The 26,497-nt window shown below is 49.6% G+C and overlaps 1 protein-coding gene across 1 annotated transcript in view; it reads left to right on the forward strand.

Annotated features, from left to right (window-relative positions):
- LOC140426764 (dedicator of cytokinesis protein 2-like) overlaps positions 1–26,497 on the forward strand; it is a 1,003,703-nt gene that overhangs the window by 196,606 nt on the left and 780,600 nt on the right. The window contains exons 12-13 of the mRNA XM_072511919.1: positions 2,879–2,958; positions 16,598–16,723. Of these exons, the coding sequence (XP_072368020.1) occupies positions 2,879–2,958; positions 16,598–16,723 (206 nt within the window). The remainder of the gene's footprint in view (positions 1–2,878; positions 2,959–16,597; positions 16,724–26,497) is intronic.

A 26,497-nucleotide genomic window follows, 5' to 3' on the forward strand; every position in this document is an offset into this window, starting at 1 on the left:
TGGTTGTCGACTACAGTCAGATGATCAACCAATACACGCTGCTCGATGCGTACCCCCTCCCGCGCATATCTGACATGGTCAATCAGATTGCGCAGTATCGAGTCTTCTCTACAGTAGATTTGAAGTCCGTGTACCACCAGCTCCCTATCTGGTGGGAGGACCACCAGTACACTGCCTTTGAGGCAAGTGGCCGTCTCTTCCATTTCCTCAGGGTTCCCTTCGGCGTCACCAACAGGGTTTCGGTCTTCCAACGAATGATGGACCGAATGGTCGACCAATACGGGCTACGGCCCCATACTTGGATAATGTTACCATCTGCGGCCATGACCTGCAGGACCACAACGGCAATCTTCAAAAATTCCTCCGCACCGCCCGACGCCTTAATTTGACATACAATAAGGAGAAATGCGTTTTCCGCACAACCCGACTAGCCATCCTCGGCTATTTCGTGGAAAACGGCGTCCTAGGGCCTGACCCCAACCGCATGCGCCCCCCTCCTGCAACTCCCCCCTTCCCCACTGTCCCAAGGCCTTGAAAAGGTGCTTGGGGTCCTTCTCTTACTATGCCCAGTGGGTCCCCAACTATGCGGACAAAGCCCGCCTACTCATTAAGTCCACCACTTTTCCCCTGACTGCTGAGGCCCGCCTGGCCTTCAACCGCATCAGAACCGAGATTGCCAAGGCCACGATGCATGCTGTGGATGAATCCATCCCGTTCCAGGTAGAAAGCGATGCGTCTGACTTTGCCCTGGCAGCCACTCTTAACCAGGCAGGGAGGCCTGTCACATTTTTTTCCCGTACCCTCCATGCCTCCGAGATTCAACACTCCTCTGTTGAAAAGGAGGCGCAGGCCATTGTGGAAGCTGTGCGGCACTGGAGGCATTACCTGGCCGGCAGGAGATTCACTCTCCTCACAGTCCAACGGTTGGTTGCCTTCATGTTTAATAACAGGCAGTGGGGCAAAATTAAGAACGACAAGATTTTGCAGTGGATGATCGAGCTCTCCACCTATAACTACGACATCTTGTATCATCCTGGGAAGCTCAATGAGCCCCCTGACGCCCTGTCCCGTGGCACCTGCGCCAACGCGCAGGCTGACCGGTTACGGGCTATCCACAATGACCTCTGTCACCCGGGGATCACCCGGCTTCTTCACTTTGTCAAGGCCTGCAACCTGCCCTACTCCGCAGAGGAGGTCAGGGCCGTGACCAGGGACTGCCAAGTCTGTGCGGCGTGCAAGCCGCACTTCTATCGGCCAGACAAGGCCCACCTGGTGAAGGCTTCCAACCCTTTTGAGCGCCTCAGCATGGATTTCAAAGTGCCCCTCCCCTCCACTGATCATAACGTGAACTTTCTCAACGTTGTTGATGAGTACTCACGTTTTTCCTTTGCAATCCCATGCCCCAACATGTCTTCTGCCACTTTCATTAAGGCTCTGCGCAGAATCTTCATCCTGTTCGGTTTCCCCACTTATATACATAGCGATCGGGGCTCCTCTTTTATGAGTGCCGAGCTGCATCAGTACCTGCTCAGTAAGGGCATCACCTCAAGCAGGACTACCAGCTACAACCCCCGGGGGAACGGGCAGGTGGAGAGGGAGAATGCTACGGCCTGGAAGGCCATCCTTCTGGCCCTGCGGTCTAGGAGTCTCCAAATCGCCCGCTGGCAGGAGGTCCTCCCTGACGCACTCCCCACTTTATCCGGTCACTCTTGTGTACTGCCACTAACGAGACCCCTCACGACCGTCTATTTGTCTTTCCCAGGCCATCGATCTCCGGGGTCTTGCTTCCGTCCTGGCTCATGACACCTGGGCCAGTACTCCTCCGGAAACACGAGAGGAGCCATAAGGCCGACCCCTTGGTCGAGAGGGTTCAGCTTCTCCACGCGAACCCTCAGTATGCCTACGTGGCACGCCACGACGGACGGCAGGACACAGTCTCCCTCAGGGACCTGGCCCCCGCGGGTATCCCCACGCCCGCCATCACCTCATCCCTTCCTTCTACCTCCCCATCTACCCCATCGTCCTTTCCCGGGTGCATTAGCACCGCCCCTGCGCCGTCACCCTGTCCGGGACCCCGTTGTGAGGACGACGTGCTTCCGGAATCGAAGGTCTCGACGCCAGCGTCTACACTGCAGCCGGGGCTGAGGCGTTCACAACGGATGATACACCCTCCAGTGAGGCTGAACCTATGAGTCCGCTTCACCCCCACAGGACTTTTTTTAACAGGGGGTGTATGTGGTGAGCCACGTATGGCTATTGTATATATTCACTGTTGATCTATTGCTGTTATTATCATTGTCACTATTATTGTATATACTCACTGTTACCGTTGTTCCATTGCTAGTTATTGCTGTTGTTGTATTGATGCTGCTGTTGGCTCCGCCTGTGGCTCCGCCCCTCTGAGGAGGTATATAACCGGCCGATCTGGGACAGGCTCTCAGTGCAGGAGGAGCTACTGATTGGCACATTTCTATTTGATTAAAACCACTGTTCTTCGATAACAACCGACTCGACTGAATTGATGGTTATTATACTGCAAGGATTAAACATGGAAGATGTGACAGTACAATTGAAGGTGGAGGGGGGCGGGGGATACCTTTCAAATATGGTCTAACTTGATTTGACGATCCAAATCCCAGCACAAACAAAATGTAACAAGTCTGACCCTTCATTCTCAAATGTCCTTAGTTATGAATAATTCACAAATTATACTTTACCCTCTCATTACTTTTTATTTGTCATACTTTGTACAGTTTGTAAGTCACAATGATGCTCGCAGACATCTTCATATCCAATCCTTTGTGCCAACACATTATTTTGACCATCGTAAGCTGTAGCTATGACATTTCAATAACTTTAATTATATTATTTGTTGCAGGTTTGTGGCAGAGAATGATTTTCTGCATTCTCTGCTAAATAGAGTTATTTCTACCAAAACAGGAGATGAAAAGGGCCAAGGTAATCCTTTTAATCATTTTTACTGGATCTCTCTTCCTTTGCTATTTGCCCGTCATGTTAAAGTCGACTATTAAAATTAGCTATTCATTTTTAAATATTGTATAGCACTTCCTTGTATTTCTCAGAAAAATCAGAGTGTTTGATATGAGTGAATATGAAATGTAGAGGCTCTTGCATTATGGACAATCGTAGCAGGGTTCACACAGCAAAAGCTCACAAGATCACTGATCACTTAGTCTGTTTTTGGTGGCATTAGCTGAGGTACAAACATAAGCCAGCATACAGGAGGATTTTCTGGACTGTGGATCATTTCATATCATCTGAGCAGGCAAATGGAACCCTGGTTTCTTGTCTCATCCAAAGGTTCTTGGTCTTCCATTTGGGTGCTAGTCTGAATTTTATGTACACACCTGAGAGTGGAAATTGAACTTGTAACTTAGGGGGACAATGTGAAACTGAGACAAGTGGTGTCTGTTTTTAATTTGCTCAGGATGTGGGCATCACTGACTCGGCCGCGTGTCTGTTGCCTGTCCCTACTTGTCCTCAAGAAGATAGTGGCGAGCTGCCTTCTTGCATTTCTGCAGTTCCTGTGGTGTAGGCGCACTCACAGTGCTGTTGAAGAATTGGGTCTTGTCCTATCCCTGACCTGTTTTTCTATCTAGTGAGTTTGTGTCAGCAGCAAAGTCTGATGAAATGACCACTTTGAAAGTTTCATAAGTCTGATTATTTGGTAGTCCATATTGAGGATGTTGCATTCCTCTGAAAGGGTCCTACTGTCCCTCTGCATTGACATCCACATTGTTAAAGCTTTCATATTAGAAATATAGGAAACATAAGGGTTTGCCAAATGGGAAACAGTGGTGTTGTGGTAATGGCATTGAACTAGTAATCCACAGGCCCAGGCTAATGCTCTGCTCTAAATTCCACCACGGCAGCTGGTAAAATTTAAATGCAATTAATAAAATCTGGAATATAAATCTAGTGACCATGAAACTATCATGGATTATTATAAAAACTCATCTGATTCATTAATGTCCTTGAGGAATGTAAATCTACCATCCTTACCCATGGAATCCCTACAGTGCAGAAAGAGGTCATTTGGCCCATCAGGTCTACACCAACCCTCTGAAAGAGCGCCCTACCTAGGCTCACTCCCCTGTCCCATCCCCGTAACCCCACCTAACCTGCACACCCTTGGACACGAAGGGGCAATTATAGCGTGGCCATTCCACCTAATGTGCATATCTTTGGACTGTGCGAGGAAACTGAAGAACCTGGAGGAAACCCACGCAGACACGGGGAGAACATGCAAACGCCACACAGTCACTCAAGGCCGAAATTGAACCTGGGTCCTTGGAGCTGTGAGGCAGCAGTGGTAACCACTGTGCCACCATGTGTCTCAGTCAGGCCTACATGTCACTCCAGACCTACAACAACTCTTAAATGGCCTAGAAAGCCACTCTGTTTAAGGGCAATTAGGGATGTTCAACAAATGCTAGCCTTGCATCCCATGAAAGGGGATGCATCCCATAAACAATTGGAATATTTGCAACAGAATCTTTGGAGTTCTTCAACAAATCATTCCCATTAAACATTTGTCTTTGGCCCCAACCTGTTCCAAGACATTCATTCTATTAACCCCCATGGCCACTGTTTGAGTGTGAACTAGACAGCTCAGCATTCTGTAGAAGGATCATTCAGATCTGAAACGTCAACTCTGTCTCTCTCCACAGATGCTGCCAGATCTGCTGAGTTTATCGAGCATTTTCTGTTTCTATTTTGCTCGGCATTCTATTGGACCTTGAATTGAGCTTCTCCAATTCCTCTGCTTTCACCAAACTCCCCTACACCCACTCTGTCCCTGTCAAAGCACCAGTGCTGAAACCCTCAAACATGCTTTTGCTATCTCCAGATTTGACCAGTGGGAGAGGGTGGAAGGGGTGAGAGCAGAGAAACTGTGAGAATGAAATCGAGATCTTGCAACAAGTGGGGCAGGAGGGAGTGTAGTCAGGAGAGCTGTGGGTGTGGATATAATTTGATAGCCTACCCCAGGAACGGAGATAGAAAAGTTGAGGAGAGGGAAAGAAAGAATTAGGGATGGATGACGTGTAGGTGTGGGGATAGTGTATTGTTACACTGTAGGGGATTGTTAATCAAGGATAGTTTAACAGCTGCAGAAAGGCAGTTTGAGGGGGATCTGCCTACTGAGGTAATACGGGCTGAAGTTAGAAATAGGAAAGGAGCGGTCACGTTGTTAGGAGTTTTCCATTGGCCACCAAATAGTAAGAGAGATGTGGAGGAAGAAATTGCAAAGTAGATTATGGATAGGTGTGGAGGTCATGGGTGACTTTAACTTTCCAAATATTGATTGGAACCTCTATAGATCGAACAGTTCGGACGGGGCAGTTTTTGTACATGTGTGCAGGAGAGTTTCCTGACACAATATGTGGATAGGCCAACAAGAGGTGGGCCACATTGGATTTGGTGCTGGGTAGTGAACCGGGCCAAGTGTTAGATTTGTTTGTGGGAGAGCACTTTGGAGATAGTGACCACAATTCGGTATATTTCACTATTGCAATGGAGAGGGATAGGGCCATTCGGCAGGGCAAGGTTTATAATTGGGGGAGGAGTAATTATGATGTGATTAGGCAAGAATTAGGGAGCATAAGATGGGAACAGAAACTGTCAGGGAAAGGCACAAATGAAAAGTGGATCTTGTTCAAGGACCAAATACTGCGTGTCCTTGATAGGTATGTCCCTGTCAGGCAGGGAGGAAACGGCCGTGTGAGGGACCCATGGTTCACAAAAGAGGTTGAATGTCTTGTCAAGAGGAAAAAGGAAGCATATGTAAGGATGAGAAAACAAGGTTCAGTTGGGTCGCTTGAGGGTTACAAGGTAGCAAGGAATGAGTCAGAAAAAGGGCTTTTAGGAGAGCTAGGCGGGGGCATGAGAAGTCCTTGGCGGGTCGGATCAAGGAAAACCTCAAGAATTTTTACTCTTATGTGAGAAATAAAAGAATGACCAGGGTGAGGTTAGGGCCGGTCAAGGACAGTAGTGGAAACTTGTGCATGGAGTCAGAAGAGATAGGAGAAGCGTTGAATGAATACCTTTCTTCAGTGTTCACCGAGGAGAGGGGCTATGTTTTTAAGAATGAGAGTGTGATACAGGCGGGTAGGCTGGAGGAGGTAGATGTTCTGAGGGAAGATGTATTAGCAATTTTGAAAAACCTTAGGGTTGACAAGTCCCCTGGGCCAGTTGGGATATATCCTAGGATTCTTTGGGAGGCAAGGGATGAGATTGCAGAGCTTTTGGTTTTGATCTTTGGATCCTCACTGTCCACGGGGATAGTACCAGAGGACTGGAGAGTGGTGAATGTTGTTCCTCTGTTCAAGAAAGGGAATAGGAATGACCCTAGTAATTATAGGCCGGTTAGTCTTACTCGGTGGTCGGTAAGTTAATGGAAAGGAACCTGAGGGATAGGATTAATGGCCATTTGGAAAGATGCAGCTTAATCCGGGATAGTCAACACGGATTTGTGAAGTGTAAGTCTTGCCTCACAAATTTGATTGAATTCTTTGAGGAGGTAACTAAATGTGTGGATGAAGGTAGAGTAGTTGATGTCGTATACATGGATTTCAGTAAGGCGTTTGATAAGGTTCCCCATGGTCGGCTCATGAAGAAAGTAAGGAGGTGTGGGATAGAGGGAAATTTGGCCAATTGGATAAGTAACTGGCTATCACATAGAAGACAGAGGGTGGTGGTGGATGGAAAATTTTCAGACTGGAGACCAGTTACAAGCGGCATACCACAGGGATCAGTGCTGGGTCCTCTGCTATTTGTGATTTTTATAAATGACTTGGAGGAGGGGGCTGAAGGGTGGGTCAGTAAATTTGCTGATGACACCAAGATTGGTGGAATAGTGGATGAGATGGAGGGCTGTTGTAGGCTGCAAAGAGACATTGATAGGATGCAGAGCTGGGCCGAAAAATGGCAGATGGAGTTTAACCCTGATAAGTGCGAGGTGATTCATTTTGGTCGGACAAATTTGAATGCGGATTACAGGGTCAACGGCAGGGTTCTGAGGAATGTGTAGGAACAGAGAGATCTTGGGGTTCATGTCCACAGATCTCTGAAGGTTGCCACTCAAGTGGATAGAGCTGTGAAGAAAGCCTATGGCGTGTTAGCATTTATTAACAGGGGGCTTGAGTTTAAGAGCCGTGAGGTTATGCTGCAACAGGACCCTGGTGAGACCACATTTGGTGTATTGTGTGCAGTTCTGGTCACCTCATTATAGGAAGGATGTGGAAGCATTGGAAAGGGTGCAAAGGAGATTTACCAGGATGCTGCCTGGATTGGAGGGTAGGTCTTATGAGGAAAGGTTGAGGGTGCTAGAGCTTTTCTCATTGGAGTGAAAGAGGATGAGAGGCGACTTAATAGAGGTTTATAAGATGATGAGCGGGATAGATAGAGTGGACGTTCAGAGACTATTTCCTCGGGTGGATGTAGCTGTTACAAGGGGGCATAACTATAAGGTTCAGGGTGGGAGATATAGGAAGGATGTCTGTGGTAGATTCTTTACTCAGAGTGGTAAGAGTGTGGAATGGACTGACTGCTGTGATAGTGGAGTCGGACATTTTAGGAACTTTCAAGCGGTTATTGGATAGGCATATGGAGCACACCAGAATGATGGGGAGTGGGATAGCTTGATCTTGGTTTCGGACAAAGCTTGGCACAACATCGCGGGCTGAAGGGCCTGTTCTGTGCTGTACTGTTCTATGTTCTATGTTCTATTAATGATGGGGGTGGCAACAAACCCTGTCCCAGAAAGTGGATAACTCGCCTAAATAGCTTAGTGAGGTTGTGTACCTCAGATATTTGCGATTGAAACCCGAACTCCATTCTCCACAATTCGATGCTGAGTTGATTTTAGTCCATGAACCACAATCTCCTCCTGCCTCAACCAAAGCCCACCCTCCTGTCCTCCATGGGCTCTGTATCATCTGCTTCCCTCGTTCCTTGATCTTTTTTGGCCTCTTCTGTGAGAGCACTTTTGACCTGATCCCTCTGTCAATGCCACACTGCAACCCTGATTGCATTTCCTTCCAACAACCCCCATCGCTTGCCAACCCCGATCTCTCTGGCTCCCTCATTGAAGTCACTCTCATCCCCCGATCCCTCATTCCCTCTCTCCCCCTTCACTTTCCGGCCACAACCTGTTGTCGAAGGCAGCCACCCGCTCTGACAGCTAGCCACTTGGACTGTCAGACTTGATGGACTGCAGCCAGGAAACGGATTCCTGCCAAGACCTGAGGGAAAGCTACAATTCCGGGTTTCCCAAATGCAGCTTTGGTTCCCACACCTCCCTCTCTTGCTTCCCTGCCTCCCTGTTAAGATTGAGGCATTTATGCCATCTTTATTTGAGTAATAGTTAAATTCTTGAGACATTTGTGTTAGGCCAAAGGTCATGGAGTTGATCTTTACATTTCCAGAGGTTGACCTGTGTGCTTGAATTGGGCCCAAGTGAAATCCAAAAAAGACACTTGCGATGGAGTGAAATAAAAACCAACACTAAAGAACTCATATCAAATCATTTATTCATTTTATAACATTACAAACTATATATATTTACAATGAAATTTGTATGATTATATTTTTGGGCAATGATTCCTGAAAATCTGGGGCTGACTTTGACAAGCAGAATATGAAAAAATTATATTTTCTTAAGGTCAAAAATCATGGGGTCAGCTTCTACATGAGAGCGCCTTTTACATGAGTATATATGGCAACTGCAACTGATTGTTGTTGAACTTGCTGTGTTCAGTCAGTCTTGGACTTAATTTGCTAATTAAAGTGTTGCTTGTTCTACCATAGAGGCGCAATGATAAATCTCTTTACAATTTTTGCTTTTCTATTAACGGACTCCACTGCTCTCGTAATGAGGAATTATCAAGCTCACTCTGTAATTAAAATAAATAAGCTGTTCTTCAGTTTAAATTTGTTCATTGCTTCATCCTTCATTCTCTCAATATTTTAACTCACTCAGTCCTTTGTCTCACAGTTGTAGCCACAGTTTCTCAATCTTTCCCTTTTTCTTTTTTTTAAACTTCACCTTCCAAGTCACAGAATCAGTCACAGAATTGTAATGGTTCAGAAGGAGGCTATGTAGCCCATCATGTCTGCACCAGCTCTCCAAAACAGAAACTCACCTGGCACCATTCTCTTGTCTTCTCCCTGTAAACCTGCACATTCTTCCTTTACAAATAACAGTTTAATTTCCTCTTTTAAATGCTTCAGTTGACCCTGCCTCTGCAAACATTCTAAGGCAGTGCATTTCAAACCCGAACCACTCCTTCATAAATAAAGTTTCTCATATCACTTTTGCTCCTTTTGCCAATTAATTATATCTGTGCGCTTTGGTTCTCGATTCTTTCACAAGTGGGAATAATTTCTCCCTATCTACTCTGTCCAGACCCCTCACGATTTTGAATACCTCTGGGAAACCTCCTCTCAACCTTCTTTTCTCAAGGAGAAGTCCTAACGTCTCCAATTTATCTTCATAAATGAAGTTCCTCATCCATGAAATCATTCTCATGAATCTTTTCTGGGCCCTCACTAATGCCATCCCATCCTTCCTGAAGTTCAGTGCCCAGAACTGAATTCAATACACTAGCTGAGGTTGATCTAGTGACTTATACAAATTCAACATAACCTCCTTCCTCTTGTACACTAGCCTCTTTTATAACACCCAGGATCCTGTATGTTTTATTAATTGTGCTCTCAGTCTCGGCACTTTCAAAGATTAATGCACGCACACATGCAGGTCCCTCTACTCCTCCACACCCTTTATTTTATATTTTCTCCCCATCTTCTTCCTACCAAAAATAATCACCTCACATTTCTCTGTATTGAACTGCATCTGCTATTTGATCTCCCATTTCACCAACTTTCTATGTCCCTTTGAGATTCTACACTATCCACCTCACAGTGCACAATATTCATTTCATCCGCACACATTTAATTGTCCCCTGTACACCAAGGCCAAGGTCATTAGTATACTTCAGGAAAGGCAAGGCTCCCAACACTGACCCCTGGGGAACCTGACTAGAAACCTTCCCCTTTGAAATGAAGCTTCAAATCATCATTCTCACTGTCATGATATTCAGGTGAACATCATGGTGCAAACATATATACATACTGATGGACAGATCAACGGACCAATCAATACACACACAACACCACAGCCAATCACAGGCAAGAGCATACACACTATAAAACAGGGAACACGACACTTCCCATTGATTCCAGCAGGAGACAGCTCAGGGCACAGAGCTCACAGCAAGCCACTCAGACATCCACCATGTGCTGAGTGCCACTCCAAGATAGTGTTAGGAATAGGTCCACAGATTCAAGGGTTATGATCGAACCTCAGTAACCAGTTTACCACTGTAAATATATGTTAGTAATAAAACTGAGTTGTACCATTCGCAAACGTGTTGGTTCGTCTGTGTAGCAGAGCACCCAACACATCACTCACCTAACCTAATTCTTTCTTGGAGTGAGGTGATTCATGTGAAGGAAGTAAATGTCAACTTTGTCTCAGTCACTTTCTTGATTCTGAGTCACAACAGCTGGCTGGGTTCAAGTCCCATTCCAAAACATAAACACTAAATGCAAGGCTGACAATCCAGTGCAGAACTGTCGGAGTTGCTGCTTTTTGGAAGAGATGTTAAGTCATGGCCTGCTCTCTCAGGAGGATTTAAGAGATCCCATGGTACTATTTGAAGAAGTGCAACAGGATTATCCCTGGAGTGTAGGCTATTTCTATCTCCTGGGTCTGCCGATTTACCCTGGACATCAATGACCCAAAACTCGAGACTTTGTCCAAAACAACGGCACTTTATTGTTAGATTTCTGTTACAGACAGTTCAATAAAACTGACACCCGTAACTGCTCACCCCATTCTTTAGTTATTTTGTTTCTGTGAGGAACAGACAGGATCGATTTGTCGATCCGTTTCTCTGTTCAGATAGCTGACTAGGCTATCCTTGTTCCTTGTCCAGCTGCAGCGACGACCTCAAGCTTAACAAATTCCATGTTTAAATATATCTCTGCTCCCTGCCCTGCTATGTAGCACTTCATGATGGACTGCTTTCTCTGATAGCCGCAGTCTACGATGAGCTCATTTTTCCTCCCGGCAACCACCCCTATAATAATAATCTTTATTGTCACAAGTAGGCTTACATTAACACTGCAATGAAGTTACTGTGAAAAGTCCCTAGATGCCACACTCTGGCGCCTGTTCGAGTACACAGAGGGAGAATTCAGAATGTCCAATTCAACCAACAGCACGTCTTTCGGGACTTGTGGGAGGAAACTGGAGCACCCGGAGGAAACCCACGCAGGCACAGGGAGAACGTGCAGACTCTGCACACACAGTTACTCAATCCGGGAATCGAATCTGGGACCCTGGCGCTATGAAGCAACAGTGCTAACCACTGTGTTACCATGCCAGAGCACCTAGAGCTACCTAGAGCAGGAAGGTCCTGACGACAGGTTTGGCCATTCTCCACCTAGATTTGCTTGCTTCAGCGATCTCTATCTGTTCCAGTGTCTGTGCAGTTTTCTACAATAGATGGGGCTTCTACCTCTCCCATTTGTCCCCAGTTCTACCAGGCAACCATTACTTAAGATAAAAGCAAATTGCTGCAGATGCTGGAATCTGAAACAAAAATAGAAAATATTGGACAATCGCAGCAGGTCTCACAACATCTGTGGAGAGAGAACGGAGCTAATGTTTCAGGTCTGTGACATGATATCCACATCAGCATATCATGGTGCAATCACACACACACAGATGGACAGGTAGTTGGACCAATCAACACACACACAACATCGCAGCCAATCACCAGTGAGAGCACACAGTTCCCGCTCATTCTACCAGGAGATAGCTCAGAGCACAGAGCTCACAGCGTGCCACTCAGACATACACCATGTGCTGAGTGCCTCACGAGGATAGTGCAAGGGCTGGGTCCACAGGTTAGCTGGTGAAGCACGAACCTCAGCCAGAAGTTAATAGTTATTATTGGGAAAGAACAATATAACAGAGTTGTACCATCTACAACCGTGTTGGTTCATTTGTGTATCGGAACACCCAACACGACATGATACCAGGACTGGAAACTCGCCAGCGACTGTGAGACCTACCTGCACCTCTTCAGAAATCCACCATCCTGCTCCATGGAAACCATCAGCCTGCCGCAGCCACTCCGAATCGCTGGAAATCTTGGCGTCAACTGGAAGCTGTTTAAACAGCGCTTCCAGCTCTTCCTAGAAGCCACAGACAGGGAGAATGCATCAGACACCAGGAAGATTGCCCTCCTCCTCTCCACGGCGGGGCAACACGCCATCCACATCTACAACTCTCTGGCATTCGCGGAAGGCGAGGACAAGACGAAATACAAGATGGTCCTTCTAAAATTTGAGGAACACTTCAGCGTGGAAGTTAATGAGAGCTTCGAGAGATACCTCTTCCAGCAGCGCCTGCAGGGTAAGGATGAGCCTTTTCAATCTTATTTGACACACCTCCATATCCTCGTGCAGTCCTGCGGCTATGAGGCCACTTCCGACTCCATGATTTGAGATCAGATAGTTTTTGGGGTCACCTCGGACACCCTACGCCAGCAGCTCCTCAAAGCGCCTCACTCTAGCGACTGCCATCGAGACCTGCGTCCTCCACGAAAACGCGACCAGCCGGTACTCCTAAATCCAGGCGGCCAAATCGGCACGGCCTGGGTCCCATGAGGCCGAGCAGGTCTAGTTGATCGAGTTCCTCCTGGCCCGCAGCCCGGACGAGGGCAGCCATTTCGCGCGCTTTCCGAGGCCTCCCGCGTTTGTACGTGCCAAAAGAGGGACGTCGACGCAGAGGGACAGGATGCGCAGGCGCGCTCTACGCAGGACCACACCACGCAGGCGCGGTGGCGCAACGAACGCCATGACGTCACGACGTGCGGCAACTGTGGATCCGCACACTTAAAGTGGCAATGTCCGGCCAAAGCGCGACAATGCCTCCGTTGTGGCAGGATGGGCTACTACGCTGCCTGATGTCGAGCAGCTCAACCTGCCAACTCTCCGCAATTCCGCGAGCCTCGCAGGGACGTGCGGGCCATTCAGCCCCCATACACTGAGTCATACCCTGACAACATGCAGACCTGTGATACCGACGACCGGGAACCCTCCCGCGTTGCGGTAATAAACAAGAACCGGATGTCCCCAAGTCGGAACCACCAGCCGATGCCAGTGCACAGCATTGATCCAGGCGATGAGTGGTGTGCCACCCTAACGGTCAACCCAAATTCGTCGCCCAAGTGATAAACTTGACTTATGAGCCTGTTAGCACATTGGACTCACTGAATTGTTGTGCAATACTGTTAACGTGTTTCTTTCTTGTCGTTCCAGAAGTTCTCTTTTGTTGTTTACTGATTGCACTTGTTTTGTTAGTGGTACAACCTCGTTGCTCTGTTGCACCTGACACCTTCCTCTGTATATAGTTTAGCCTCATGTACATGTTGTAAATATTGCACACACATACTCAGATGCACTCAGTACACACCAATATTTATTAGCATGTAGGCACATATCCTTGTGAAAAGGGGGGGATGTCATGATATCCACATTAGCATATCATGGTGCAATCACACACACACACTGATGGACAGGTAGACGGACCAACCAACACACACACAACATCACAGCCAATCACCAGTGAGAGCACACGCACTATAAAACAGGGAACACCACAGTTCCCGCTCATTCTACCAGGAGATAGCTCAGAGCACAGAGCTCACAGCGTGCCACTCAGACATACACCATGTGCTGAGTGCCTCACAAAGATAGTGCAAGGGCTGGGTCCACAGGTTAGCTGGTGAAGCACGAACATCACCCAGAAGTTAATAGTTATTATTGTACAGAACAATAAAACAGAGTTGTACCATCTACAACCGTGTTGGTTCATTTGTGTATCGGAACACCCAACACGACAGTCTGGATGACTCTTTGTCACACCGTTACTTCAGAGTGTTTACAAATTGCTGAATTTGTACCTATTCAATGACGTCCTAAGCAAGCAGCAATCATCAGTTTCATTACATCAAGCCATGAACTTACTTTGAGTTTTAAGCAAACAATCTTTACAATATTTCTCGTAAAAATGTCACAAACCTGGAAAAAGAACTAATTGTTGTCTGGCCTTCAACCAGTTGTTGCCTGGCCATTAACCAGTCATCTTTTGTTAACTCATTTGCAGGAGTTAGTCTTATAATTACTATTTAACATTATTTATAAGCCTAATTTTCCCCTGCAACCATTAAAAGCTTCCACAATGTAATGAGCCTTCTATCATACATAGTCCTGGCCAATATTTATCCTTTAATCAGCATCACAAAAAAATTATCTGGCTATTACCGGGCAGCACAGTAGCACAGTGGTTAGCACAGTTGCTTCACAGCTCCAAGGTCCCAGGTTCGATTCCGGGCTTGGGTCGCTGTCTGTGCGGAGTCTGCACGTTGTCCCCGTGTCTGCGTGGGTTTCCTCTTGGTGCTCAGGTTTCCGCCCACAGTCCAAAGATGTGCAGGTCAGGTGGATTGGCTAAATTGCCCTTAGGTTAGGTGGGGTTATTGGGTTATGGGGTGGAGGTGTAGGATTAAGTGGGTGCTCTTTCCAAGAGCCGGTGCAGAGTCGATGGGCAGAATGGCCTCCTTCTGCACTATAAATTCTATGATTCTATGATTATCGCATTGCTAGCTGTGAGAGCTTGCAAAGAGTGAATTGGCAAACACATTTTCTATATTATAACAGCAACTATCTATTAAAAATACATCATTTACTCAAGTGTTTTCAGATGTCTGACAGTCATGTAAAGTGCTATTTAAATGTAAGTCTTTTCTCAAATGTAAGGAAACAACTTGTGGAAAGAGAGAGAAACGAGAAGGGGAGAAAAATAATCCATCAGTTGGTTTACCAAAATATAGATGCACAATGGACCACTTTCTAATTTCTCTGAGATTGCTTTGCTGAAATGATAAAACACAACTGCATGCATCAATATTGGAACTGAGCTGTCAAAACAATTGTCTGGTTCTTCTGGTGTGACCTGACACTCAAGGTGTCTGTTTCAGTGTCTGTGCCACCCCACAGAAAACAATCTGTCATTTAAATGAACTCTCTTCCAAAAGCAGTCATGTTTAGTGCCCTGCCCGCCTTTACAGACATTCAAGGTGAAAGCACATTCTTTCTGGTTGGCTTTCCATGATCTATGAAACCAATTTGTTCTTGCTACGACAGCGCACTGCTCGTGGCTGGCTCCTGCTCTTTCCACACCTCCCCTGGCTGGCTGAGGGAGCAATGGTACCAGTCAGAATGCTTCCTGACCAAACCCAGTCAAAAGGTAACCATCTCAACTCTGCACTCAGATCCCTCCCTCAAAGATAATGGGGCCAAGGTGGAGATGGTTAGCAGTTTAAAATTCCGAGGGGTGCACATCTCCAAAAATCTGTCCACCCACGTCGACGCTACCAGCAAGAAAGCACAACAGCGCCTATATCTCCTCAGGAAACTAAGTATATTCGCCATGTCCACATTAACTCTTACCAACTTTTACAGATGCACTATAGAAAGCATCCTATCTGGCTGCATCACAACCTTGTATGGCAACTTCTCGGCCCAAGACTGCAAGAAACTTCAGAGAGTCATGAACACAGCCCAGTCCATCACATGAACCTGCCTCCCATCCATTGACTCCATCTGCACCTCCCGCTGCCTGGGGAAAGCGGGCAGCATAATCAAAGACCCCTCCCACCCGGCCTACTCACTCTTCCAAATTCTCCCATCGGGCAGGAGATACAAAAGTTTGAGACCACACATGAACAGACTCAAAAACGGCTTCTGCCCCACTGTTACCAGTCTTCTAAACGACTCTCTTATGGACTGACCTAATTAACACTACACCCCTGTATGCTTCACCCGATGCCGGTGTTATCTAGTTACATTGTGTACCTTGTGTTGCCCTATTATGTATTTTCTTTTATTTCCTTTTCTTTTCATGTACTTAATGATCTGTTGAGCTGCTCGCAGAAAAATACTTTTCACTGTACCTCGGTACACGTGACAATAAACAAATCCAATCCAATCCAAATGTAGCCGGGCAGAGTCACAACGAAGAATCCTGGCCATAGTCTGCATCATCAATGGCATAAGATCACTTCATGACAGAACATGGAGAGAGATAGCTTTATGTAGAGACTCGTGCTCAGCCTGTATTGTAAATAGTTGGTATGATGTTAGATAAAAGTTAAAGTTTACCAAGTCTTGCCTCCGACAGTATCTGTAAATGCAGGCCACAAACAATCCCTTCTAAGACCCACAATGGTGATAACAGAAGAACCTCCATGGGTCCCCTCCAGTAGATACATCTGCAAATGCGTAGCCTCCACCAAGTGTAAATCTCTAGAAATGCACAGACTTCCTCAGGTACAAACACTGTGAGCCACATAGCCTCTGTCAGATACAACTGCTTAGATCTTCACGGTCTCCTGTGGGTACATATTGAAAGAATACTAAATACTATTCACATTTCCTTTTACAGGTCTATGGGTTACAATGAAAATGTTGGTGGGGGATGTGCCCCAGATTAGAAAGGATTATCCGCATCTAGTGGACAGAACCACAGTGGTGGCCAGGAAGTTGGGATTCCCAGAGATTATCATGCCAGGTATGTTTTACATGGGTTGTCGATCCTGATTTATACTCTGCGGTCGGACTTGGGTTGTTGTCGGGGTGAGAGTACCTGGAGATAGCTGAAGGCTTCTGCGAGTGGCACAGGAGGTGCGTCCCTGCTCCTCTTGGTCCACAGGAGTGCTAAAAGGATCAGACCTTGAACATGACAGTTGACTGCACTCTAATATGTAGTTAAGTCGAAATTAAAGTGTCCATGAAGGTATTGTACTCTGACTTTTGAGTGTTACTTCTTGTTTTTTGCGGAAGCTTCAGTGTTGGCTTGATTTAGATTTTTTAAAGTTTAAATTGTCATGAATGAGGTTAGAGTTTGATTGCTCAAACCTAATGTTTCAGTCCTCTCATTAAACCAAAGTATTGACTCAAGCATAGAGTTTGAGATCCAATAATTTTTTCACAAAAATCCTTTTCTAATAGCGGTCATTAATCACAAACAGCATGTAGAAACACTGAGGGTGGAATGTTATAAGCCAAGTGGAGGCAGCTTAGAAGGCAGGAGGGTGGGAACGTTTTCAAATGTGCACATTGAGGAGAACAGCTGAGCGATTTTGCTGGAGGCAGTGTGAGGCTGACATTAGTCAACTGCTTGGCAATGGTGGGTATCATATGTAGTGCCGTGTTGGTGAGTCGCTGGGATCTTACCAGTGGTTCACGGTGCCCCCCAGTAAGGCTGAAGCCCGTCACATACCTGGAGGCAGCAGGCCGAGTTTGGGGGTGGGAGGCGGTGGTGATGTCAGTGAGGCTGCCTTTAACTTCTCACCCTGGAACAGCAGGTGCCAGAGGGCCACAGCTGTCCCTCATGGATATCCCACTAGCTATGGCCACATTTTAATTTGAAACCTTTAAAAATCTCCAGCAAGTGCCTCCACCCTGAAGCGCCCTGTTGGTCCCCCGCCTACAGCAGCATACCCAGCCCCCCCCCCTGCCTGGTAGGGTTGCCAACCGCCTGGAGTGTTAGGAACTCACATTGGCACTTCTGCCTATGCAGCTCACCCACCACCCTCAATTGGGCTGGGCTTCTGGAGGCTGCCATTAATTGAACCTCAGAAATCAGCAGGGTCGGGAACAACTTTTAAAAATGATGGCAGTAAGATTCCACCCTAAAAGACGAGAGTTAACATCCTCTTTATGGAGAAATCTCATTTATGGTCAAATATATACCTTAAAAGTAAGATCCTTTATCACTTCTGTCACATGATTCCTGGTGAAAGACAAGCTCACTTTAAGCAATTGCATGATGTAAGAAGAGGCACATTGTCAAAGCTTTCATCTTGCCTTTCCAGACGTAAGAATACCAAATTTCAAAGGCAACAACAATTTAAACTGCAGGAGAAAGGAGGTATGATTGGCTGGCAAATGGATTCTGATTGGTCAAAGGTGTTGCCATGGAGAATGCATGAGGGAAGCACTGTCCTCTGATGCACGATCAATTTCACAAAGACGAGAGTTGGATGCAATCGAGGCTTTATTACACTAAGCTGTGTGGCCTCCTACAGCTGCTGGCGAAATGGCTGCTGTACGAGGAACACACATATTTATACTCCGCCGACTGGGCGGAGCCAGCAGGCAGGAAACTACCCCCGTACCTGTAGTACAGGGCCTTACCACAAAGCACCTAATATATACATCAGTGGTGATACCACATTCACCCCCTGTTAAAATTGAGTCCGGGGGAGTGGTGGAGAACTATATACAAGTAGATGTTTTAAAGTACAGAAAAAAAATTGAGTCCAGCGGGGGTGGAGGAGAGTTATACAGAAGGATGATGTTTTTTTTTTAAGAGCCCCGATCAAGTTACAGGTTCAGTCAGTCCGGAGCCTTGATCTGCCGTTGGAAGCACCGCAGTGATTCCGGTGTCAGTTTGGTCTTCAGTGACTCCGGGAGCGTGCCGAAATCCTCTTCATCCTCGGGCGTGGGCAGGGGGAGGACGGATTGGCCTGGGGCGGGGGTTGTGGCTGGGTGCGCCGGGGGAGGGGAGGGTGGCGCCAGGCCGGAGGGGTGTGTGTGTGTGGAACCAGCTGGTGCCAGGTCCCTGACGGAGACAGTATCTTGGCGGCCATCGGGGTACGCTACGTAGGCGTACTGTGGGTTGGCGTGGAGTAGCTGTACCCTCTCAACCAACGGGTCCGCCTTGTGGAGTCGTACATGCTTACGGAGGAGTACGGGTCCTGGAACTGCGAGCCAAGTCGGGAGCGACACCCCGGAGGTGGACTTCCTGGGGAAGGCAAAGAGACGTTCATGTGGTGTGTCATTAGTCGCAGTGCATCGGAGCGACCGAATGGAGTGCAGTGCGTCGGGGAGGACCTCCTGCCAGCGGGAGGCCGGGAGATTTCTGGACTGTAGGGCCAGCTGGACGGCCCTCCAGACCGTCCCATTCTCCCTCTCCACCTCCCGTTTCCCCGGGGGTTATAGCTGGTCATCCTGCTCGAAGCGATACCCTTGTTGAGCAGGACCTGACAAAGCTCATCGCTCATGAATGATGTTGATATGGACGTAGGCGGGGAAGCCAATCAGAGCGAAGATGGTGTTGAGGGCTTTGATGACGGTGACAGATGTCATGTTGGGGCATGGGATGGCGAAGGGGAATCTGGAATATTCATCGACCACACTGAGGAAGTACGTGTTACGGTCGGTGGAGGGAAGGGGCCCTTTGAAGTCCACGCTGAGGCGTTCAAAGGGACGGGAGGCCTTCACCAGGCGCGCACAGTCTGGCTGGTAGAAGTGCGGTTTGCACTCTGCACAGACCTGGCAGTCTCTGGTGATTGCCCTGACTTCCTCGATGGAGTAGAGCAGATTGCGGGCCTTGATGAAGTGGTACAAACGTGTGACTCCCGGGTGACAAAGGTTGTCGTGCAGAGTCCGGAGTCGGTCCACCTGTGCGCTGGCACATGTACTTCGGGATAGGGCATCGGGGGGTTCGTTGAGTTTACCAGGGTGATACAAAATCTCGGAGTTGTAGGTGGAGAGCTCGATCCTCCACCTCAGGATTTTGTCGTTCTTGATCTTGCCCCACTGTGTGTTGTTAAACATGAAGGCTACCGACCGTTGGTCAGTGAAGAGAGTGAATCTCCTGCCGGCCAGGTAATGCCTCCAATGCCGCACAGCTTCAGCGATGGCTTGGGCCTCTTTTTCGACGGAGGAATGCCAAATTTCGAAGGCATGAAGGGTTCGTGAAAAGAATGCCACGGGCCTGCCTGCCTGGTTGAGGGTGGCGGCTAGAGCAACGTCTGATGCATCGCTCTCGACTTGAAATGGTAACGTCTCGTCGACTGCGTGCATCGCGGCCTTGGCAATGTCAGCCTTAATACGGTTGAAGGCCTGGTGAGCCTTGGCCGTTAGGGGAAAAAGAGTGGATTGAATGATAATTTGGGACCCACTGGGCATAGTAAGAAAAGAACCCCAGGCAACGTTTGAGGGCCTTGGGGCAGTGCGGGAGGGAGAGTCAGGATCGGGCTCCAGAACTCTGGACCACATAGCCGAGGATGGCTAAGCGGTTTGTGCTGAACACACACTTCTCCTTGTTGTAAGTGAGGTTGAGGAGAGTGGCGGTGCGGACAAATTTGGCAAGGTTGGCGTCATGGTCCTGCTGATCGTGGCCACAGATGGTGACATTGTCTAGGTACGGGAAAGTGGCCCGCAGCCTGTACCGGTCAACCATTCGGTCCATTTCCCGTTGGAAAACTGAGACCCCGTTGGTAAAGGCGGCCATCTGCCTCGAAGGCAGTGTATGAGTGGTCCGCCTTACCGATGGGGAGCTGGTGGTAGGCGGATTTTAGGTCGACAGTTGAGAAGACCCGGTACTGTGCAATTTGATTGACCATATCAGATATGCGTGGTAGGGGGTACGCTTCGAGCTGTGTGTACCTATTGCTGGTCTGACTGTAGTCCATGACCATTCTGTGTTTCTCCCCAGTTTTTACAACTACCACTTGGGCTCTCCAGGGGCTGTTGCTGGCCTCGATGATGCCTTCCCGAAGCAGTGGCTGGATTTCGGACCTGATGACGGTCCTGTCCTGGGCACTGTACCATCTGCTCCTGGTGCCGATGGGTTTGCAATCTGGGGTTAAGTTTGCAAATAGGGAAGGTGGGTCGAACTTTAGGGTCGCGAGGCCGCACACTGTAAGGGGTGGTAGGGGCCCGCCGAATTTCAATGTTAGGCTCTGGAGGTTGCACTGGAAGTCCAGGCCGAGTAGCAAGGCAGCGCAGAGGTTGGGGAGGATGTAAAGGCGGAAGCCGCTGAACTCCACGCCCTGGTCAGTCAGAGTGGCTATGCAGTACCCCCGGATCGCCACGGAGTGGGACCCGGAGGCCAGGGAGATTCTCTGGTTGGCGGGGTGTACCGCGAGGGAGCAGCGCCTTACCGTATCGGGATGGATGAAGCTCTCAGTGCTCCCGGAGTCCAACAGGCAGGAGATCTCATGCCCATCGATTTTCACGTTGGTAGAGGCCATTGCTAGGTTGCATGGGTGGGACTGGTCAATCGTGACCGAGGCGAGACGCAGCTGGTCGTCGATGCTGGCAGACGATGGGGTGTCTGGGAGGCATGGGTCCTGGTACGATGGCGGCACCCACGGACTGCACCTGTCGTGGGGGGAACAAGATGGCGGTGCCTGATGATCCTGGGGAGGACATGATGGCGGCGCCCCAGGGTCGCACGTGGTGGGGGTCGAACAAGATGGCGGCGCCCACGGGCCACATGTGGTCCAGGGAGGGGAAGATGGCGGCGCCCACTGGCCGTACGTGGGGGGGGTCAGAACAATAGCGATGACTGTGCGCGCCTGACACACCGCAGTGAAGTGTCCCTTCCTGCCGCAGGCCTTGCAAAGGGCGTCCCGGGCCGGGCAGCGTTGTCGGGGGTGTTTTGGCTCCCCACAGAAGTAACATTTGGGGCCCCCGAGGTTGGTTGGCTGCCGCACGGCACAAGTGTGGGGTTGGCTGCCTGGGGTCCCCGATGGGGCGGCCGTCTGCGGAGTCCATGCTGCGTAGGAGGAGTGGGCCTTGCGGCCGGGGGCATAGGCCTGGATGTTGCAGGAAGCGACCGTCAGCGAGAGCGCTAGCTTTTTGGTTGCCGCGAGGTCGAGCGTGGCCCCTTCTAAGAGGTGCTGGCTGATGTAATCCGACCCTATCCCCGTAACAAAAGCATCTCTCATGAGCAAGTTCGAGTGTTCCGTGGCCGTGACGGCCTGACAGTCACAGTCTCTAACTAGGGGAATTAGAGCACGCCAGAAATCTTCCACTGACTCACCAGGAAGTTGACTACGAGTGGAGAGGATGTGTCTGGCATAGAGCATGTTAGTCCACTGAGCGTAGTTTTCCTTCAATAGCGCCATGGCGTCTTCGTAGGTCGGCGCATCCTGGATAAGTGGAAAGACGTTGGAACTCAGCCGCGTGTAGAGGATCTGAATCTTCTGAGCTTCCGGAATTGGGTCTGCTGCAGACCTGATGTAAGCTTCGAAACAGGCTAGCCAATGTTCAAAGTCCTTTTTGGCATTGCCTGATTGTGGATCCAGCTGCAGGCGATCCGGCTTGATGGGGAGGTCCATCTTCTGAAAACTTTAGTGTAATAAATTGATGCACAATCAATTACACATAGACGAGAGTTGGATGCAATCGAGGCTTTATTGCACTGAGATGTGTGGCCTCCTACAGCAGCTGGCGAAATGGCTGCTGTATGAGGAGCACACATATTTATACTCTGCCTACTGGGCGAAGCCAGCAGGCAAGGGAACTACCCCCTTACCTGTAGTACAGGGCCTTACCACAAAGCACCTAATATATACATCGGTGGTGACTACCACATCCTCCAAGCTTTTATTGAGTTGAAAAAGGTGTAATGTCTGGACATGGGGCGTCATTCTCCGACCCCCCGCCGGGTCGGAGAATGGCAGTTGGCCGCCGTGAATCCCGCCCCCGCTCCCGCCGAAGTCTCCGGTACCGGAGATCGGGCGGGGGCGGGAATCTGGCCGCGCCGGTTGGGCCGAAGTCCCGCCCAGAAATTGCCTGTCCTGCCAGCGTAAATCAAAGCTGGTATTTACCGGCGGGACCAGGCGGCGTGGGCGGGCTCCGGGGTCCTGGGGGGGGGTGCGGGCGATCTGACCCCGGGGGGTGCCCCCACGGTGGCCTGGCCCGCGATCGGATCTCCACCGATCCGCGGGCGGGCCTGTGCCGTGGGGGCACTCTTTCCCTTCCGCCTCCGCCTCGGCCTCCACCATGGCGGGAAACTGTCGTCGGCCACTGACGCTCCCGCGCATGCGCCGCATTTCAGCGTCAGCTGGCGGGGCACCAAACGCCATTTCCGCCAGCTGGCGGGGCGGAAATCCCTCTGGCGCCGGCCTAGCCCCTCAATGTTGGGGCTCGGCCCCCAAAGATGCGGAGCATTCCGCACCTTTGGGCCGGCGCGATGCCCGTCTGATTGGCGCCGTTTTTGGCGCCAGTCGGCGGACATCGCGCCGTTGGGGGAGATTTTCGCCCATGTTCTTTTTGTTTACAAAGGACAGGGCCCTTTGTGTGAATATATGTGGCGTCTAGCGAGCTCGATGGATGATTGGTTGGGAGAGTAATTCTTTTACACTTGAGATTTACATGGGGAATTCTTTATGGCAACACATTGATCAATCAATGTGCCTGGTTTGAATTTAAACAAAATGTTGGGAATAACTGTTGCCTGCTGCAATCTCCATGGAAACAAGATGAAAAGCTTCAATAGTACGCCTGTTTATAACAGTACTCAAGTTCTGCACTGCCTAACGTCTAAGAATAGAATTAAAGTAAATTTGAAGTTAGTTTTACTTCTCAAATAAAAGGCTATTATAATTGTTGGAAATACACAAAAGGTCAGACAGCATTAGGAAAGAATATAGACATTAATATTACTGGTGAGCAGGGGGAGTAAATGTGATACGAACTAGCTAGTTTAAAAAAATGTTTTTATGAGGGATTTTCTTTTTATATAAAACAAAAATGAAAGTGAACATACACAGAAGCTATATACGTCGATTACAATTCACATTCTTTTACAAGTGGCTAGCTTTGACTTGACCTCCTAATTCTAACTCTCCCTATCTTTCAGATCCCCCTCCTCTTCTTGCTATCTGGCATGTCTCCTTTGTTGGTTCATCAAACCTGGACCGATTGGGGTAGCAGAGTGCTATGTATGCTGCTTCGTGTTAGGTTGCCTTTGAAATGCACACTGAGGTGTTCAAAGGGGAGGGAGGCCTTCACCAGGTGCGCGCGGTCCGGCCGGTAGAAGTGCAGCTTGCACTCCGCACAGACCTGGCAGTCCTTGGTGATCGTCCTTACTTCATCGATGGAGTAGGGCAAATTTTGTGCCTTAATGAAGTGGTACAACCGAGTGACCCCTGGGTGACAAAGGCTGTTGTGCAGGGCCCGGAATCGGTCTACCTGTGCGCTGGCTCGTGCACCTCGGGATAGGGCGTCTGGGGGCTCGTAGAGTTTGCCAGGGCGATACTTAATCTCTTAATTATATGGGGAGAGCTCGATTCTCCATCGCAAGATTTTATCATTTTTGATCTTGCCCCGCTGTGTGTTGTTGAACATGAAGGCTACCGACTGTTGGTCAGTGAGGAGAGTGACTCTCCTGCCGGCCAGGTAATGTCTCCAATGTCGCACAGCCTCAACGATAGCCTGGGCCTCCTTTTCGACGGATGAGTGCCGAATTTCGGAGGCATGGAGGGTGCGGGAAAAGAATGCCACGGGCCTGCCTGCCTGGTTGAGGGTGGCGGCAAGGGCGACGTCCGATGCGTCGCTTTCTACTTGGAAAAGAAGTGTTTTGTCTACAGCGTGCATTCCAGCTTTGGCAATATCAGCTCTGATCCGGGTGAAAGCCTGTTGGGCCTCGGCCTTCAGGGGGAAATGAGCGGACTGTCTGAGTGGGCGGGCCTTGTCCACATAGTTTGGGACCCACTGTGCGTAATACGAGTAGAACCCCACTCAGCGTTTGAGGGCCTTGGGTCGATGGGGGAGGTGGAGCTCCATGAGGGGGCGCATGCGGTCGGGATCGGTCCCCAGAACTCCGTTCTGGACTACGTAGCCGAGGATGGCTAAGCGGTTTGTACGGAACACACACTTCTCCTTGTTATACGTGAGGTTGAGGAGAGTGGCGGTGCGGAGAAATTTAGCGAGGTTGGCGTCGTGGTCCTGCTGATTATGGCCGCAGATGGTCACATTGTCTAGATACGGAAACGTGGCCCGCAAGCCGTACTGGTCGACCATTCGGTCCATCTCCCTTTGGAAGACCGAAAGCCCATTGGTGACGCCGAAGGGGACCCGAAGGAAGTGATATAGCCGGCCGTCTGCCTTGAAGGCGGTGTATGGCCGGTCCGATTTACGGATGGGGAGCTGGTGGTAAGCGAATTTCAGGTCCACCGTTGAGAAGACCCGGTACTGTGCAATCTGGTTAACCATGTCAGATACGCGTGGGAGGGGGTACGCGTCGAGCTGCGTGTACCTGTTGATGGTCTGGCTGTATTCCACGACCATTCGGTTTTTCTCCCCAGACTTAACCACTACCACTTGAGCTCTCCAAGGGCTGTTGCTGGCCTCGATGACTCCCTCCTGAAGCAACCGCTGGACCTCAGACCTGATGAAGGCCTTATCCTGGATGCTGTACCGTCTGCTCCTGGTGGAGACGGGTTTGCAATCTGGAGTTAGATTGGCAAAGAGGGAAGGAGGATCGACCTTTTAGGGTCGCGAGGCCGCACACAGTGAGGGGTGGTAAGGGTCCGCTGAATTTAAGGGTCAGGCTCTGGAGGTTGCACTGAAAATCCAGGCCGAGGATAAGTGCAGCGCAGAGGTTAGGGAGGATGTAGAGGCGAAAACCGTGGAACTCTACGCCTTGGACTGTGAGCGTGACCGTGAAGTACCCCCTGATTGCTACGCGATGGGATCCAGAGGCCAGGGAGTTACTTTGATTGGTAGGGTGTACCTTAAGGGAGCAGCGCCTTACCGTATTTGGGTGTACAAAGCACTCGGTGCTCCCGGAGTCCAGTAGGCAGGACATCACATCGCCGTTGACTTTCACCCTGGTGGATGCGTTGGTCAACGTATGTGGTCAGGACTGGTCGATTGCCATGGATGCGAGCCGTGGTTGATCATCGGGTAATGAGGCGGCCGTTGGGATCCTGAAATGCCGTTGCTATCCATGTGCTGCGGGGTGGACAAGCTGGCGGCGCCCGGAGGTCCTGGGGACTGCCAAATGGCGGCACCCATGGAATGCACGTTGCGGTGGTGGAGCAAGATGGCAGCGCCCATGAAATGCACGTGTTGTGCGGGGGAGAAGATGGCGGTGCCCATTGCTCGCACATGGCCTGGGGAGGGGAGGAGGATAGCGGCGCCCATTGTCCGTGACCGGGGGGGGGGGAGGGGGGGGGGGGGGGGGCGACCACGGCCGCTGAGCGGGCCTGGCATACCGCTGCGTGATGGCCCTTCTTCCCGCAGGCCTTACAAAGGGCAGTGCGGGCCAGGCAGCCTTGGCGAGGGTGTCTTTGCTGGCTGCAAAAATAGCACCGGGGCCCCCGGAGATCACTGGCTGGCGCGTAGTGCAGGCGTATTGTGTGGGTAGCGCCCCCCCATGGGGCGGCTGCCTGTGGGGCCCATGAAGCGTAGGAGGAGTGGGCCGCGCGGTTGGGGGCGTAGGACTGGATATTGCGCAGAGCGACCGTCATGGAAAGCGCTAGTATTTTAGTCTCTGCGAGGTCGCGCGTGGCTCTTTCTAGGAGCCGCTGCCTGATAA

Source organism: Scyliorhinus torazame, chromosome 7 (assembly GCF_047496885.1).
Source record: "Scyliorhinus torazame isolate Kashiwa2021f chromosome 7, sScyTor2.1, whole genome shotgun sequence".
Lineage (NCBI taxonomy): Eukaryota > Metazoa > Chordata > Chondrichthyes > Carcharhiniformes > Scyliorhinidae > Scyliorhinus > Scyliorhinus torazame.